At 43.8% G+C, this 16,730-nt stretch overlaps 1 protein-coding gene across 2 annotated transcripts in view; it reads right to left on the bottom strand.

Annotated features, from left to right (window-relative positions):
* The window catches only part of NDRG3 (NDRG family member 3), a 57,040-nt gene that overhangs the window by 21,783 nt on the left and 18,527 nt on the right, over positions 1 to 16,730 (bottom strand). For both annotated transcript variants that reach the window (XM_084296913.1, XM_084296912.1), the window contains exons 2-3: positions 12,011 to 12,116; positions 5,110 to 5,145 (exon numbers count right to left, since the gene is read on the bottom strand). In XM_084296913.1, the coding sequence (XP_084153039.1) occupies positions 5,110 to 5,145; positions 12,011 to 12,067 (93 nt within the window). In that variant the 5' untranslated portion in view covers positions 12,068 to 12,116. The remainder of the gene's footprint in view (positions 1 to 5,109; positions 5,146 to 12,010; positions 12,117 to 16,730) is intronic.

Below are 16,730 nucleotides of genomic sequence, written 5' to 3' on the forward strand. Positions count from 1 at the left end.
AAAACTAAACAACTAATGAGAATATCTACAAGTCAGGAAAGGAGCAAAGGCAGGATTGTGCTTTTCCATCTCCTGCCCTGCCTGTGTTACATGAAGCAGTTGAAGCTACAACTTTCTTGTCCTCCAGTAATGTATCCAGTGTCATGAGCAAGGCACCCAGCAGTGCTTCTTTCTCCTTGCTCCAAGGGTAAATGCCCCCTTCCCCAGATAATGTAGGAAATTGGAACTGCCAGTACTGCCAGATCAGTAATAGCTCAAAGTGAATTAGATAACCTGGAGGTCAGCTCTAGTAAGCCCAAGCCTTGTTCCCAGAACTTCACACCATGGTTTTGTGTCAGTGGAGCAGCAGCTTGCACCCTTCCCCGGGGGCTGCAAACAGATGAGGTCGATGCCTCCATCCCCTGAGCAGTGAGCTCCGGGTGCCATATCCAGTAGACATATGGCCCTTGTAAACATTAAACCTACACAAAGAAGACCTACATATGCTAATACAAAAGGCTAGTCTAAAACAATTTTGCGCGACCACTAGACCACAGACCACCTTAAAGCCCTAAAGGCAACCCGGATGATGAACCAGGGGCTGCACTTCCAGCCGCTACAGGTGAGATGTGCCAAACCACATTGCCATGCCTTGCTCAAAACAAGGAACATCTTAACATCTTCTGAAGAGAAGAATGCAGGGACGTGCTCTGCATCTCCAAACCTTCAATGTCCCCACCCACTAACTAGAACTGTGTCTAACAGTGTTCAGTTGTAAATAGCATTGCAATTAGCTGCTCTGAAACACCATTAAAGGGTGTTTCATAAGGGATGGAAACAGATCAATCACTGTGAGTGGAAAACACCATTCATTAGTCTTAAGACAGGAAAGAGGCAAATCCCTTTCTCAACCTAAGGTGCATACATTGCCTTTGCTGTAAGAATTCATTGACAGAACAAAAATAAAACCCACAGGAACTTCAAATACCTTGTCTGCATAATCAGCCTCTTTAGTACACTGTTGTCGCAAGTGTACAGAAAGCAAAAATAATGTTTAAGTAAATCCCATGGAAGCATCACAATCATACATTTCAAAATTAAAATTATGCTTAAGTCAAAGTCTAGCTAGCAAAACCTCTCCAGAATTCAATACTGCAGCATTACATAAAAAGGGAATTTTTAGATGGAAAGCCAGTGATGGGAGGAATCAGAGAAAAGCTTCCCAGGAAATAAGATTTATTTTGTTTTGGATATACCTATTTTATTTTCATCATTTTTAGCTTTATATTTTTTGTTGTAGACATGTCAACAGAAGTCAATAATATTTTGTTGATGGGGCTAACTAAAAAAAAAAATAGGGGAAGCTTCTAATTTAGTAGGCATAAAAAAACTTTCTTGCTAGATCAAAACATCTTCTGTATTGTAATTAATTTCAGACTAGCACTTTGAACAAGAGAACAAAAGAACTCGTTGTACAGATCTGGAACACAATGGTCTTCAATATCCTACAGAAGAAATTTTGATGCTGGTGAGAACAGCTCCCCTGGGATTTGTACAGAGAAAGCAAACCTTCCTCAAAGTGCTGAAGTTGCGTATTATTTCATTGCAACGTACAGGACATGCTTTAAAACATCTTGTATTCAAGGCTGCTGTGTAGCAATCACAAGCTGGCTTTAATGATTTCATTAGAAAATGAAACCAGTTTCCACTTAACGTCCATGACATCAGCATATACCCATGATGTGGTATTTCCAATAACCTCTCAAATGCAGAAGACCAACTCTTACGGCACAGCAAGCAAAAGTAAAGCAAAGAGACTGGACAAAGATAGGAAAACTTCTAATAAACAAGATTGAAAAGATTAAAACATGTACTTACGGAAACACTTCACCAAAATTACATTAGCAGAAACGTGTTTATTGAAAAATTGTACTTTCCAATACAGAAAAGTGGCAAAAAAATCCTCAGTGGGCTCTGTTGTTAACAAGGAAGTTTTAATTTCTTTCCTCTGTGGGTTTATGCCTGCCTCGTCTCTTCTGTTTCAGTTGAACTTTGCATGTCCCGGATTTACTTATCCCCACTTCTTTCATAACTTCTGAGCTTTCTACAAATATTCTGCCAAATCCCAACCACCTCTCCACACTCCAGGTCCTCTGAGGTGGTTCTGTGTGGTGTGTGCTGGAGAGCAAAGCACTCCTCTCCCTTCCCACAGCTGGGAGGCAGCAGAGGGGAGGCACTAGCTAGGGATCATACTGAATGGTAGCTCGTGTCAGAATGAAACATAACAAAGACTTAATTGGATAGTTTACAAATATACCTATATATGCCTTCACTGCTTTTTAAGCAGAACATCTTATAAAAGGGGAGAGTCTTAGGCTAACTCTGAACACCTCAAAGCAGCTGAAGAAGGTCTGCAGATAATAAAAGCACAAGCACAGCTCTATTAACTGTGTAGGTCACCACACCATCTGTCTACCAGCAAACCAGACCATTTAATCCACCATCTGCCTGCTAACATTAGAAGAAGTCAAGCCTAGATTTCATTAGGATTCAAATAGCTTTTAAGCAAAATGTAGGTCGCAGATTTAGGTTAATACATTTTATTTCTGAGAATAGCCTAGATTCATATCGATAAAGATCCCTAAGCCACCATGCTAGCTTTCCTCTTTATGAAGATTGCAATTGGTTATCAGATTACTTTGGGGTTATTTTAATTGATGCCCAGGCAATCTGTTATTTGTCAGGGTTAACTGTGCTTGCTTGCAGATAAACAATACAAGAAAATCAGGGCACCTGCATCTGAAAGCTATTATGATGCAGCCAGGCTAAAAGCTTCTTTGTTATCACATAAACCCAGAGTAACTAACTTCAGAAGCAGGAGTATGTTTGCTGTGTTAACTTTACTCAGATCTGGTCCTGGGAAGCAATTTTAAGTCTCAAACACAAATAAGTAAAACTGGACCAGTTCCACGGGGGTCTGAATGTGTCAGCCAGCCATGCTTTACTAGATCAAAAAGCAAGCAGTAATTTTTGCACAGACAAAAGCTCGACTTCCAAGTTCTTCTTCCAAGTCTGTTAGCAAATGAGACATAAAATCCAAGGAGCCATCCCTCCATCTATGTGCTCCAACAGATTTCAGAGCTCACTCAGCCCTTGGTGGCATTTTAAAGGTTGGCCAGGTAGGCCAGGCCAGGACTTCTCTGAATCCACACCATATAGGCAAAGTGGAGGAAGGTGAGGCTGGGACAACATCTGCAGTTGCAAGAGAGGCTATGCAACTTACTGGTGAAAAAATAAAATAAAAAAATAAAAAAATAAAATAAAATAAAATAAAAAACCCACAAACTAAATGAATTACCAAGTGGGCTCCTGGAAGGAACATCTCATCTCCTGCCCAACTGTTGCCATGGCCACCAGCTCAATGCTGATCTAAATTGAAGCAGGGAGAAGCAACATGCACGTCTTTCCCCGGCTCGGTGCTCCCAAGCCCCTTTCCACAGCTGCAGGCTGCCCTGGCAGCTCCTCCAACGGCACCGGGCACGTGCAAGTCGATGGCTGCTGCTTGTTCCTCTGGGGCTCCCACTGCACACATCTAATGTGACTTCAGATTTGGAGCACTCTTTAAACAAGGGTGCAGCGAGGCTCTGCTTGTGCAGAGAAAGCATAGAGGAAGAAGAAACGATGCACGGCTCCATTGTGGAGACTCCTTCCTAACCCCCCATTACCTCTCAAGGCAGCTGCAAACCCAGAGCTTTGCCATCGAATTTGCAGTAAAGGCTAATGTGCTCAGATTCTTCAGATTCTTAGGCATTGTATTCATATTTTTTCAGAGCAGACAGGCTTCAGTACAGAAGAGCCTGTGAACCACTCACCCAAAGCCATTGCACCTATTCTACCCTTTGCCCCATCCTACTTGGGAGCACTCTGAACCTCTGCAGAGATGGAAAAGATGCAGAAAGAAAGACGGAGACAAGATGGTATAAGGAGGTGTTTTTCAAACCCATTATCTACCTTTCTTAAACCAGAAAAATTACTCTAACACTGCTGCCACTTCTGAGATGGCAAACTTAAGTGACAACAAGGTAAGATTGGTAATTTTTATATTTATAGACTTTAAGATAACATTAAAAGTCACAAGGAATCATGCTAGAGCAGTACAGTGACGTGCATGCCTAGATGGGGTGTACTTTCAGTGTCCTACATCAAGAGATGGGAAAAATACAAACTGTCTTCTTAAGACCATATTTTTTATTTTCCTGTTCTTCACAAGCTTGTAGAAAGTCTTCTGGAATTGTCTACATTGACAGACTTATTAAAAAGATCCCATGTGGTGTTGACAGATCTACCCCCTAGCTGCACCACTGGGGTAACACAGCTGTGAGCACCTCTCTGGTGCTATGCAAACATTACAGGCACAGCAGCCTCCTGCAGCTGAAGAGAAGGGAAAAGATACGGGCTGCAGATCAGCATGCTGAGTGGGAAGTCAGCAAGGTAATCTGGCATGGTAAATGGAGACTGTGCTTTATAAAACCCACCACATAATCTCGGTACTGTGCTCTGCCTAACAAAGAATGTGTCCTCTGTCTTGGAGGCTTGTGGTGCAACTGCTCCTCTGAAAGGATTATTCCTATAGCAACCAGAGTGCTCGTCTCCACACTACTCTGAGATGGAAAATCTCCCAGAAAATGACCAGAGCTTTGCCATGATCCAGGCCCAGCAGAGCACAGGTGCTGTATTTGGGGCAGCAGCAACACCTGGTGATTTCCATTTTCTCACAACACAAATACACAGAGCATGCAGACTCCTTTTTTTCCTAGTCAGTGAACCAGATGGGATGTGACAGAGCTGCAGTTATTCAGCAGATCACATCTCACCAACAAACTGCCTTTCAGGAGACCAGCCAATCTGCGGCCTGCTGTGGAGCCTTGGCAGAGAGCAGTCTGCACCTCACAGCACACAACAACATGCTCTGGTGAAAGGGCACTTTCTGTCAAATGGACATATTCAAGCACCTATTGATTAAACCTTCAAAGAAGTTAAAACGAACATACAGTTTTTCATTTCTGTCAGCATTACTGATAGGCCACAAGGAGGCTACCCGCAGATCCTTGGCTCCTTCACACATCTTACCTGACAATCGAAGTCCTGGAAGTTGCGAGCCGCATTCTGTTAACAAAAACAAACAGAAAATAGACTTCAGCACAGTATCCCAAAACACGGACCAACACTACCATGAAGGGTCACCTCAGAAACCTCTCCTTCAGCATGGTCTGGCCAGACTAAAAACAAACGTGAGACTCCCCCAAGAGAACTCCATGCAAGTTTTGCCCATCACTATTCAGTGAGTCCTCTGGGGACTGCCCCAAAGTGAGCATCTGGGCACTCAGATGAGGGTTGAGAGCACTGGAGCAGGAACAGATACAACCCAAGAGAAACCCTGACCAAAGGCAGGCTGGTTATGAGGTTGGTTTTTGCCTGGTCCTGGTTGTCCTGGTTTCAGTTAGCACAGAATTAATTTTCTTCCTAGTAGCTGGTGGAATGCTGTGTTTTGGCTTAGAATGAGAAGAGTGCTGATAACACCCCGATGCTTTAATTGTTGCAGAGCAGTGCTTATACTAAGCCAAGGACATCTCAGCCTTTGCTCTGTCCTGCCAACGGGCAGGCTGGGGGGTGCAGTAAGAGCTGGGAGGGGACAGACCCAGGACAGGTGACCCAAACTAGCCAAAGGGGTATTCCATACCATCTGACGTCATGCTAAACAATATATAGGGGTGGCTAGCCGGGGGGAGGGGGCCGGACTGCTCGGGGTTAGGCTGGGCATCGGTCAGCGGGTGGTGAGCAATTGCATTGTGCATCACTTGTTTGTACATACTATTATTACTTTCGTATTATCCCCATTGTATCATCATTATTATTATTGTTATTATTATTTTTGTTATTTTTTTTTTTTTTTTTCCTGTCTTATTAAACTGTCTTTATCTCAACTCACGGGCTTCACTTTCCATTTCTCTCCCCCGTCCCAGAGAGGGAGGGGGGAGGGTGAGCGAACGGCTGCGTGGTGTTTAGCTGCCGGTCGGGTTAAACCACGACAGTCTTTTAGAATGTGCTCTACACTGCAGCCGGGGAGAACGGCCCCACCTGGAGCCTCTGGCAGAAAGAACCTGGGGAAACTCGAGGTCGGCCTCTGGGGTTTTGGAGTCGGGGATACAGAGGATCTGAGGCCCGCTATACTCCAACTGAAAAGAAATATGCCCTGTTCACTGATGGGTCCTGTCGTATTGTGGGGAAGCATCGGAGATGGAAGGCTGCTGTATGGAGTCCTACGCGACGAGTTGCAGAAGCTGCTGAGGGAGAAGGTGAATCGAGTCAGTTTGCAGAAGTGAAAGCCATTCAGCTGGCTTTAGACATTGCTGAACGAGAAAAATGGCCAGTTCTCTATCTCTACACCGATTCATGGATGGTAGCAAATGCCCTGTGGGGATGGTTACAGCAATGGAAGCAAAACAACTGGCAGCGTAGGGGCAAACCTATCTGGGCTGCTGCATTGTGGCAAGATATTGCTGCTCGGGTAGAGAACCTGGCTGTGAAAGTACGCCACGTAGATGCTCATGTGCCCAAGAATCGGGCTACTGAAGAACATCAAAACAACCAGCAGGTGGATCAGGCTGCTAAGATTGAAGTAGCTCAGGTGGACCTGGATTGGCAGCATAAAGGTGAATTATTTATAGCCCGATGGGCCCATGACACCTCAGGCCATCAAGGTAGAGATGCAACATACAGATGGGCTCGTGATCGAGGGGTGGACTTGACCATGGACGCTATAGCACAGGTTATTCATGACTGTGAAACATGTGCTGCAATCAAGCAAGCCAAACGGTCAAAGCCTCTTTGGTATGGAGGACGATGGCTGAAATATAAATATGGAGAGGCCTGGCAGATTGATTACATCACACTCCCTCAAACTCGCAATGGCAAGCGCCACGTACTTACAATGGTGGAAGCAACCACCGGATGGCTGGAAACATATCCTGTGCCTCATGCTACCGCCCGGAACACCATCCTGGGCCTTGAAAAGCAAGTCCTATGGCGACATGGCACCCCAGAAAGAATAGAATCAGATAATGGGACTCACTTCCGAAACAACCTTATAGACACTTGGGCCAAAGAACATGGTATTGAATGGGTGTATCACATCCCCTATCATGCACCAGCCTCCGGGAAAGTTGAACGATACAATGGCCTGTTAAAGACTACCTTGAAAGCAATGGGCGCTGGGACGTTCAAAAACTGGGATACGCATTTGGCAAAGGCCACCTGGTTAGTCAATACTAGGGGATCTACCAACCGAGCTGGACCTGCCCAATCAAACCTGTTACGTACTGTAGATGGGGATAAAGTTCCTGTAGTGCATGTAAAAAATATGCTGGGTAAAACAGTCTGGGCTACTCCTGCCTCAGGAAAAGGCAAACCTATTCGTGGAATTGTTTTCGCTCAGGGACCTGGATATACTTGGTGGGTGATGCAAAAGAACGGAGAGGTCCGGTGTGTACCTCAAGGAGATTTAATACTGGGTGAGAATAGCCCATGAACTGAATTGCACCATGTTAAATAGTATATTATACTGTATGTTATCACTACCATGATTACTATAGGTGACTAATTAGAATGTATGGAAAAGAGTGTAACCTGAGCATGACATAAATGGTATGGAATAAGGGGTGGATAGATGTCCTGGTTTCAGTTAGCACAGAATTAATTTTCTTCCTAGTAGCTGGTGGAATGCTGTGTTTTGGCTTAGAATGAGAAGAGTGCTGATAACACCCCGATGCTTTAATTGTTGCAGAGCAGTGCTTATACTAAGCCAAGGACATCTCAGCCTTTGCTCTGTCCTGCCAACGGGCAGGCTGGGGGGTGCAGTAAGAGCTGGGAGGGGACAGACCCAGGACAGGTGACCCAAACTAGCCAAAGGGGTATTCCATACCATCTGACGTCATGCTAAACAATATATAGGGGTGGCTAGCCGGGGGGAGGGGGCCGGACTGCTCGGGGTTAGGCTGGGCATCGGTCAGCGGGTGGTGAGCAATTGCATTGTGCATCACTTGTTTGTACATACTATTATTACTTTCGTATTATCCCCATTGTATCATCATTATTATTATTGTTATTATTATTTTTGTTATTTTTTTTTTTTTTTTCCTGTCTTATTAAACTGTCTTTATCTCAACTCACGGGCTTCACTTTCCATTTCTCTCCCCCGTCCCAGAGAGGGAGGGGGGAGGGTGAGCGAACGGCTGCGTGGTGTTTAGCTGCCGGTCGGGTTAAACCACGACACTGGTGCCCCTTAATAATTCAAATTTAAAACTCTTTAGAGGATTGCCACTAGAATCACAGGTAATGAGTGCAAGAACACAAGCTTTGTGGTCAGCTAATCTACAGCAGCTGTTGTTTGCATTGTTTCATCTCATGGCAAACGCAGTGTTGCTGCTGAAACCGGAACGCATGGGAACTGGAGTAAACAACCCAAAGCAGACTTTTCTCAGATGGTGTCACCACCCATACATGTGAGTATACATTTGGTGTACTGCAAGATTTAAATTCTGCAGTAAGTTGTCTGTTCGTGTGCCTGCAAAGCTTCATGAGACCCAGGCTTTGATCAGTGGGGAGGCTACACTTCGGAGTGCTGCACAAGGCTGGGCAAGTTACCCAAGTCAGCATAATATCTTACACGTTATAGGCATAGCACCTTAGTGCTAAAATTACAACTAGGACCATATATGAGCAACACAAGTACCCTAAATACTGGCTGAGTACCCTAACTCCCCTCCACATGTAAACAAATGGCCCTGTTTTCCTCTCCCCAGCTTTGTCATAGTTAGGAAGAACACAGGTTACTAACTACATTCTTCAGTTTGTGATGTTCAAATTTTGGATATCTGCAAATCTGATCTAAGAATCCCCAGGTGTTAAGTACTGAACTGTGTTAGATATTTTGAACATAATGTGGCACAAAGCATCAGATCCTCAGGATGGAGGAAAAGGAAATATAAATCATCCCTCTCGTTTCAGTTTGAAATTCTAAATTAGCTGAGATTTCCGACAGCCTCGTCTAATGAACTGAAGGCTGATCTGAATATCTGCTAAGAAAAGTGGAATTCTTGGGGATGCAACAAATCAAAGAATGAAAGCCTGTAACTGTATTGCTCGTTGTCCAAGTACACCAAGATGCACAAGTAGCAGTATTGCTGACGTGTCCTGCCTCCTGGATAGTTGATTTTAACACATCAAAATCTGACTTTAAAGCATTGATCTATTAATTTTCTCAACTTTCTCGAGTCTAAGATGAAGACACATTTTCCATTTCTCTGAAGACGTCATGTCTGTACCTCAAAGGCAAAGCACTAGCTGGAATTGTGAAAGGATATTCCTTAGGCTGAATTGGAACCTCCCGAATTAAGTTGTTGCGTTTCAGTGACTCTTCACTGAGGCTATATTAATAGGAGTCAAAGTTGCCAGAATACTAAGCAATGAGAAGTAGTAGAAAAGTTTTGAATGAAAATTAACATAATGCAGCACTCTTGGTTTTGTTTTGCAAACCATATTTGCTGAATAGTTGTTACTACTGTAACTGTTAGCCTGAAGATACTGGAACTACAGGTTAAGATGTAAAAACCATACGCTATCCCATTTTGGCAGCAAATTTACACAACCACCATTCAGGATCTCTAAACATCCAGCAAGAGCAGGAACTGATAAGAACCTGAATAATAAGTAAGTTTTCTATCATATTACAGACAGTATTCTCTTCTTCTCTCTTTCAGCTAACTACAAACATTTTAAGTTGATTTTCTATCCCAGTATAAAGGCACTGTACTTTAGTGAGCCTGAAAAAGGTAAACATATATAATTTAATTAATCTTACTGCCCTGGACTTTCTATTAGACTTAATTTACACGCAAATGTCACAGTGTATTCTTTAAAAGTCAGGCTCGTAGATTTTTGCTGACTTAGATCTGAGACAAAACAAAGCCAGGGCTCAGTGGTCCCCGGTGGCATTTCCTGGCTCACACAAAGTGACCAGGCTATGATCCATTTCCATATCCCAGTCATTTCCACTGTTTGAGCATTAAGATGCCAGAGCTCCTTTTCTCTGTACAGCAGTCTGAAGAGTTCATGAGCACTCACCCATTAGCAACGTAAGAGTTTTACTGTGCTATTTCTGGCCATTAATCCCTGCTGGTTCATGAAATCCTCTCTCTAAATTGGGTTGGTCAGTAAAAATATTAGTGAACCGCCAGCTCAATACTTCTTGGATGCTGATACACTGCACAGAACAGCACATTAGGGCACCGCACCCATGTGCTCCACAAACAACGTTTAAGAAGCACATCCACATTACCTAAAATCTGACTTTGTTAGTCATTTTGTTATGAAACACTTCAATGCTTCCTACTTAGGTTGTTTCACCTAACCAAGGGAAACCTCCCTTCTTGAACTCAGACACACACATGCAATCCTAGGAGAATCCTAGGAGAACATAAGCAATAGCATTATGGAAACAGAAACTGTTTTCAATGTCTTTCTGGATTTTCATCTGCTGGTCTACACTTCTGTTGTTCTTCCAAGGATCACCCTCCCTGGAAAGATTTTAAAACGTTATGTTCAAGCTATGGTGGAACCTAGTAATCAGCACTAGATTATAAGAATAGGCAGCTGGATTGTAGATTTCAGCTATATTTTTAGATTTCTGAGATATTAAACAGGTATGCTAGCACACTGAAGAAATTGGCAAAAACTAAGCAGCACAGACTAAAATGTAGCAGAATTTCAGACATTTCACTCGTCTTGGGTGGAAGTCTGCAGTCATAGAAGCATAGAATATCCCAAGTTGGAAGGGACCCATAAGGATCACTGAGTCCAACTCCTGGCACCACACAGGTCTACCCAAAATTTTAGACCATGTGACTAAGTGCACAGTCCAAACGCTTCTTAAATTCAGACAGGCTCGGTGCAGTGACTACCTCCCTGGGGAGCCTGTTCCAGTGTGCGACCACCCTCTTGGTGAAGAACCTCTTCTTGATGTCCAGCCTAAACCTCCCCTGCCTCAGCTTAACACCGTTCCCGTGGTGTTAAGTCTACACAGTGCAGTCTTCTGTGTGTACACAACAAGTGGCCAAAGTAGGGTTCTCATTCAGAAGCTACCATATCCTTTGGCAGAACAAACTGGTTCTTGAAATCAGATATTAAACAGCAAAACACTGCTTCACATGCCATAAGACTCTTTGACTTGGCTGTTAGATATGGAAAGTGACCAAAAACCATTGGTCAGAATCACAATGTTCAGACACAAGATACTCAACCTTCTTGGGATGGTCCACAATGACTTAGGAACTCAAAGCAATGGCAGAACAAAGGTAGGCTTGTGCTTTCCTAAAGCCCAGATGGCTCTCCTCCAGTCCACAGAAGATAGAGTGAAAGGATTAACCAGCTGCTGCAATGCAATGATTTTCCAAAGTCTCAGTATTGCATGAATCAGAACTGCTCTGACTAGACTCCGCAGATAGTAATAAAAAAGGCTCACCATCAATAAATCCAATAAGTCCTCATTTGCATTTAGGGCTCAGAACAAAGATGTATAACTTGGAAAGAAAAAAGACTTTAAATAAAAAAGTTAATTAAAAAAAAAGTGATACCAGCCAAGGTTTCTCTAACAAGCTTGAGCTTTGATATCAGAGGTTCTACAGCTCAGCTATATCAGGAATGGTGTCACCTTTCCATTTTCTGACCTGCCTTTGTAAAACCCCAGTACAGGAATGATGCAGTTTGCCTGAGACTCCAACTTCCTTGAACTGTGGTCTTTCTTTTCCTAAGGCTTTGGAAGGGTACGTGATGGTGGATCACTAGAGCTGGGGAAGCAATTCATGTTTTTCCATACTTAAGGTACTTCAAGCTGTAAACAGACAATCGGGGATCCTTGCCAGACACAAAGTCAGCTGGAACACACCTGTGAGAGCAAAGGAGGAGCTAGTATTACCTTATCATTCAGAAGTGGTTTGATCTCTGTCAACTGAACATCCTGTAGTTCATCCATGGTAGCGTAAGCAGTGTCACTTAACACTCACAGCAGCAAAGGAGCGATTCTGAAACAAAGGCATATGTTTAGAAACAGAATTATGAAAGATGTTAGCCAAAAGAAAGCTTTAAGGTCTTTTCATTAGACTTGCATATGCCCAAACTGAAACCTGAAAGCAGCTGGTTCTCAGTTCGACATAAAGTACCTGTAACAGGAGAATGCAAACAGCCACGTTCGCACTCAGTGTCTCATTTTGCTTTGCCTCACCTTGTACATTGTCTTGCCCACTGAAAACTGTCCCTGAAAGCTCATGCCTCTCTATTCAGAAAGGCTGGGTCCATTTCCATGCGCTGCTGGTACTCCAGCCATAGTCTGCCTGGAAATGACTGGATCAGCAGAATGATAAAACTGCTCATGAGCACTGACACTGCCAGAGCATTTTATGAAGGACTGGTGGTGCAGATCACGTCACTGATCAGGAAAGCTGTACATATTACTGAAGATGAAATAAAAAAAAAAGTCATGGGCATAAGCAGGGACAGGAATAGGTACATGGTGGGCTTCCTGGATGTTAGCCGAATGCTAACATCCAGAAAAAGTCTTAGATGCCACCACAAATCAAATTCTCTTTGCAAGATAACATACTGCTGCTAACCACGGAAGAAAAAGGTGGAAAACGAGTACTGCAACTGTGCTCTAAAGCCACTGTAACTCCACACAGACACTGCCCAGAAAGGAGTGCTTCTCCTCACACCAAGAGATGTGCAGGGCTGTGAATTCTTTTCATTCCCTTTTGTGCCAGAATTAATATTGGTGTGGCTGAAGCCAGTGTCACAGAACACAGATCATTACGCCTTTTCCCTCTGAAAATCACCCATAGCAACACCTGTCTCTTTTAGCTCCTTTGGCTCAGTTGTCTTGTTCTCTCTCTCTCTTTTTTTTTTCTAGAAAACATATCAGTTCTGAGACTACCAAGAAACCACCTGATTTGCGGGTAACGTTTCCTTTATCCCACATTGAATTTTCAATTGGAAGAACAGTAAAAATAGCTATATGGATGGACTGTAGCTCCCAGAGGAAGTTTAGTTACTGTAATTCTTGTGAGGAGTTATGGAGATCAAAAATATTTTATTATAACAACACCCATGCACTCTGGAATTGATGAAGAGCTCGATATATACCTTGTTCTCCCCAAAATTCAGGGCAAGAATCCCATTACTTTACAGACACCAAAGGAGTTTCAAACAACCATCACAAAGCCCCAGGATGCTCCCTGCATAAATCTGCCCTGGGATCATTTGTTGCTGCTACAAGCATGCTACCTGAAGAGTTTATGGTCTAGAGAGACATTTTGTAAATCACATGCACTACTTTGTTATGCATTTGTTACAATAAAAAACTAAGAAGATGTTCAAAACAAAAATTACTAAATGCTTTTATCTCATCAACCTCAGTTTCATACTTGGTCTTTAGATGTGACTGCAGCGCACCCAGTAAACAGCATCACACTGAAACTAATCTGATGCTTCTCCTCCTGGTCCACTATTGCTCCATGTATTTTTTGTGAAAGTAGGGTCTCTTGGGGCTAAGACAAGGGATTACCGTGTTTCTGCTGTGTTGTACCTACACTGCACATTGCTCCTTTGTAAAAACAAGCTGGGCAGTAGCAAGAAGGGATGTTGTTTTGGATGCTGGGCTCAGAATTTGGTGAAACTTCCCTGAGAGACAAGAGACAACCTTCCTTAGCATCAACCAGGCTCAAATAATTGCAAAAACTCCTGCAGGGGAGCATTCTGGAGGAGTCAGAGAGACTCTGCAATGAGTCCACAGCACAGTCAGCCTGGCAGACTATGGCTCAGAGCAGGCTGTTCCCCCAGGCTGCAGGAGCGAAGGCAGGACCTCCTGCAGGGCCAGAGGGGACTGAATGCTGAGGTGACCCATAAGGGCACTAAAATTACCAACTAAGACTGAAATCCTACAGAAAGATTAAATTTGCACAGCCACAAATGGCAAGATGTTTGATTTCATGTCTAATCCTTTTTATTCTAATCTGTTCACCCAGCAAATTGGAGCTTTCTTCTGCTTTCCTAGAAAATCAAAGCTTTTCAAAGGCTTTTGAAGGAAAAGCTGCTGGGGGGTCTCTGTCACTGCTTGCAAGCTGTTTTGTTTCTTTCTTTCTTTCCTTTAGATGACTGAACTTTCTGGAAAACAGCTGTCGCAGCCTCAGGACTTCAATCTGAATCTGTTCAGAGGATATTCTGCAGGCAGAGGCACAGATGTTCTCCTCCTAGCGTCTTAGTGAGCTGGATGTGATTGACCTCAACCACATCTGGGTAACTGGGTTTTATAGCATGAGATCTAAGCGGCTCTATGGGATTATGCACTACAACTTCACCAGGACACCATGCTATCCTAACAGCAACACAGCTTTTAGTTTGAAACATGGCAAAGTGGCACACAAAAGAGAATGCTTTGTAAGCAGAGCAACCTGGCAAAGCACTTCTCCAATGCAGAGGCAAAGGGAAGGGGAGGTATAGGAGATCTGGGCTATCCTCTGCTCCAGCCACGTTAAAGTTGCCTCATAAACGACCTGAGGACACGTCTGCCCAGGAAATAAGCAATTCTCTCCCTTCACTCCTCCTGTTATTTAAAGAAACAAACATGTCATTTCATAAGCAGCATAAATATTCACAAAATACAGATGAGCTCTGCAGAAGACAGTCTACAAGCACAGTAAAAGGTTTGCCCAGAGTGATCCACATATAAATCACACATTTTTCTATAAATGTCCCAGTACCACCTACTTTGCAAGTATTCCTCTTGGTTCCATTTATATACGGCTATAAATACACTCAAATATCCCCAATTTAAACCATCCAAGGGCTTCCGACTGGAACAGATTCCATGCTCTTTGAAAACCAGTAATACAGGAACTGAGGAAAGACTTTTGGTGAATAATTAACACACAGCCTAGAAATCCAGGTAGGACACAGCAGGCTGCAAAAAAATAAGGCAGGTGGGACACAGAAAGAAACCATCTATCTATAAATAAGATCAGAAATACGTGCTCACATGCTTACTCCACGATAAGGGTGCTCTAAATTTACATCGCTTCAATATATAGAAAAGGAAGTTGTGATAAAGCGAAGAGCATGACTACTATCGATGTGCACCCACACTGCTAACAGCACAGCGGCTCTGCCTACGGGCATGCAGGCTCCCGTTTCCATTCAGCCAAGTTCTCGGGGTGCTGCTCCCCACAGGGTTACAAGCTGGGAGTCTGCAAGGGCTGGACGCAGCTGCTGGGCACCGCCTTGAAGGATCTCTCCACGTGCTCTAGGAAATCCATGCAACAAAATTTTGTACGCAGAGGGTGAAAATTCACGTTCATTCATCTTAACATGACTACAGCTTCTGATTTATTAACTCGATAACCTGTTACACTCCTGCTTTGTATGCTAACCGTGCTGAGGGAAAATTGTACAAGACAGCTATCAAGCTCTGATACAAAACATGGCATTAAATACACCTAAACATTCGCTCCCTTGTTTGCATCTAGCAAAGGCTGGCTGGAAAATCTCCTCTCCAGGGACTGACTACACTTACAGTCACGATGAACTGGATCAGGTTTCCAAGAACGGCGCTCTGACACAGCCACCCACTCCTTACAAGACAGAAGGCAGAAACACTGCTCCTGAGGCCGCAGAGGAAGACTAGAGCAAACCCCAACTTGCAGCCAGCACCTGAACTAAAGTAAACCACTCGTGTTCCTCATGTTCACAGCTCAGCTATTTATTTAGCTGTGTGTGTTGCACAGCTTTTTACTACATTTTGTTCCTTTCTCTGGTGAGGTGACTCCTGCCCATGCCTCTCTCTGTCATGTACGCCCTGGAAGACAAGCTGTAGGGCAAGGCTTCTCAGCTTGGGCAGGCAGACCTGTCTTGGCATACTGATCCTAAGTAATGGAGGTTTCACTGAGGGCCTCTGAGGCCTTTGAGTGGTCCTGTTATGTTTCTCGTCAGTCCTTTATAAGCCTCACAACAACAGTGTGCTTCCTAACCACCTGCACAGGCCGCTCCGTTCATTCTCTGTACCGAAATGCTGGCTGACATGGAAAACTTCCAGCAAAACAGGCAAGGGGGCCAAATTCACTTTCAAAATATTTTCCTAGGTTACTCACTTTCTGTGTTTCACCTCATGTATTTTTGGGAACGCACCACACGGTGCTCCACCTCCAAGCCAAACTGTGAGCCTGTGGAGAGAAATCATGTTCTGCTTCAGCAGCACCGTGCCAGCTCCTGCACACGAGCAACAGCAGCGTCTCACTGCAGCGTGTTGTGACATCCTTTACACCTGGGCCACACCCAGCACACAAATGCCAGCTGCAAAAAACAGTTCCTAAGGAGTTTAAATCAGACCTACATTTAACAATGGTTTGGCAAGGAGAAGGTTTGTGACTAACTTTCCATTAATTTTGGAAAAAGCATCCAATTTCTAACTACAAGGAGTGTCACACTGCCACATGCATACCTAAGCTCAGCTAGCAAACATCACCCTTAGTCACCACTGGAATTTGTAGGCATTGAATAGGGCTGATTAAGCAAAAATGCAAGAAAAAGTCCTCAAACTGCTTTGGGTTACCTGGATCAGTGCCGATAAAGCTGCTGAAACTACACTGAGC

This window comes from Netta rufina (assembly GCF_964035555.1).
Source record: "Netta rufina genome assembly, chromosome: 16".
Classification (NCBI taxonomy): Eukaryota; Metazoa; Chordata; class Aves; order Anseriformes; family Anatidae; genus Netta; species Netta rufina.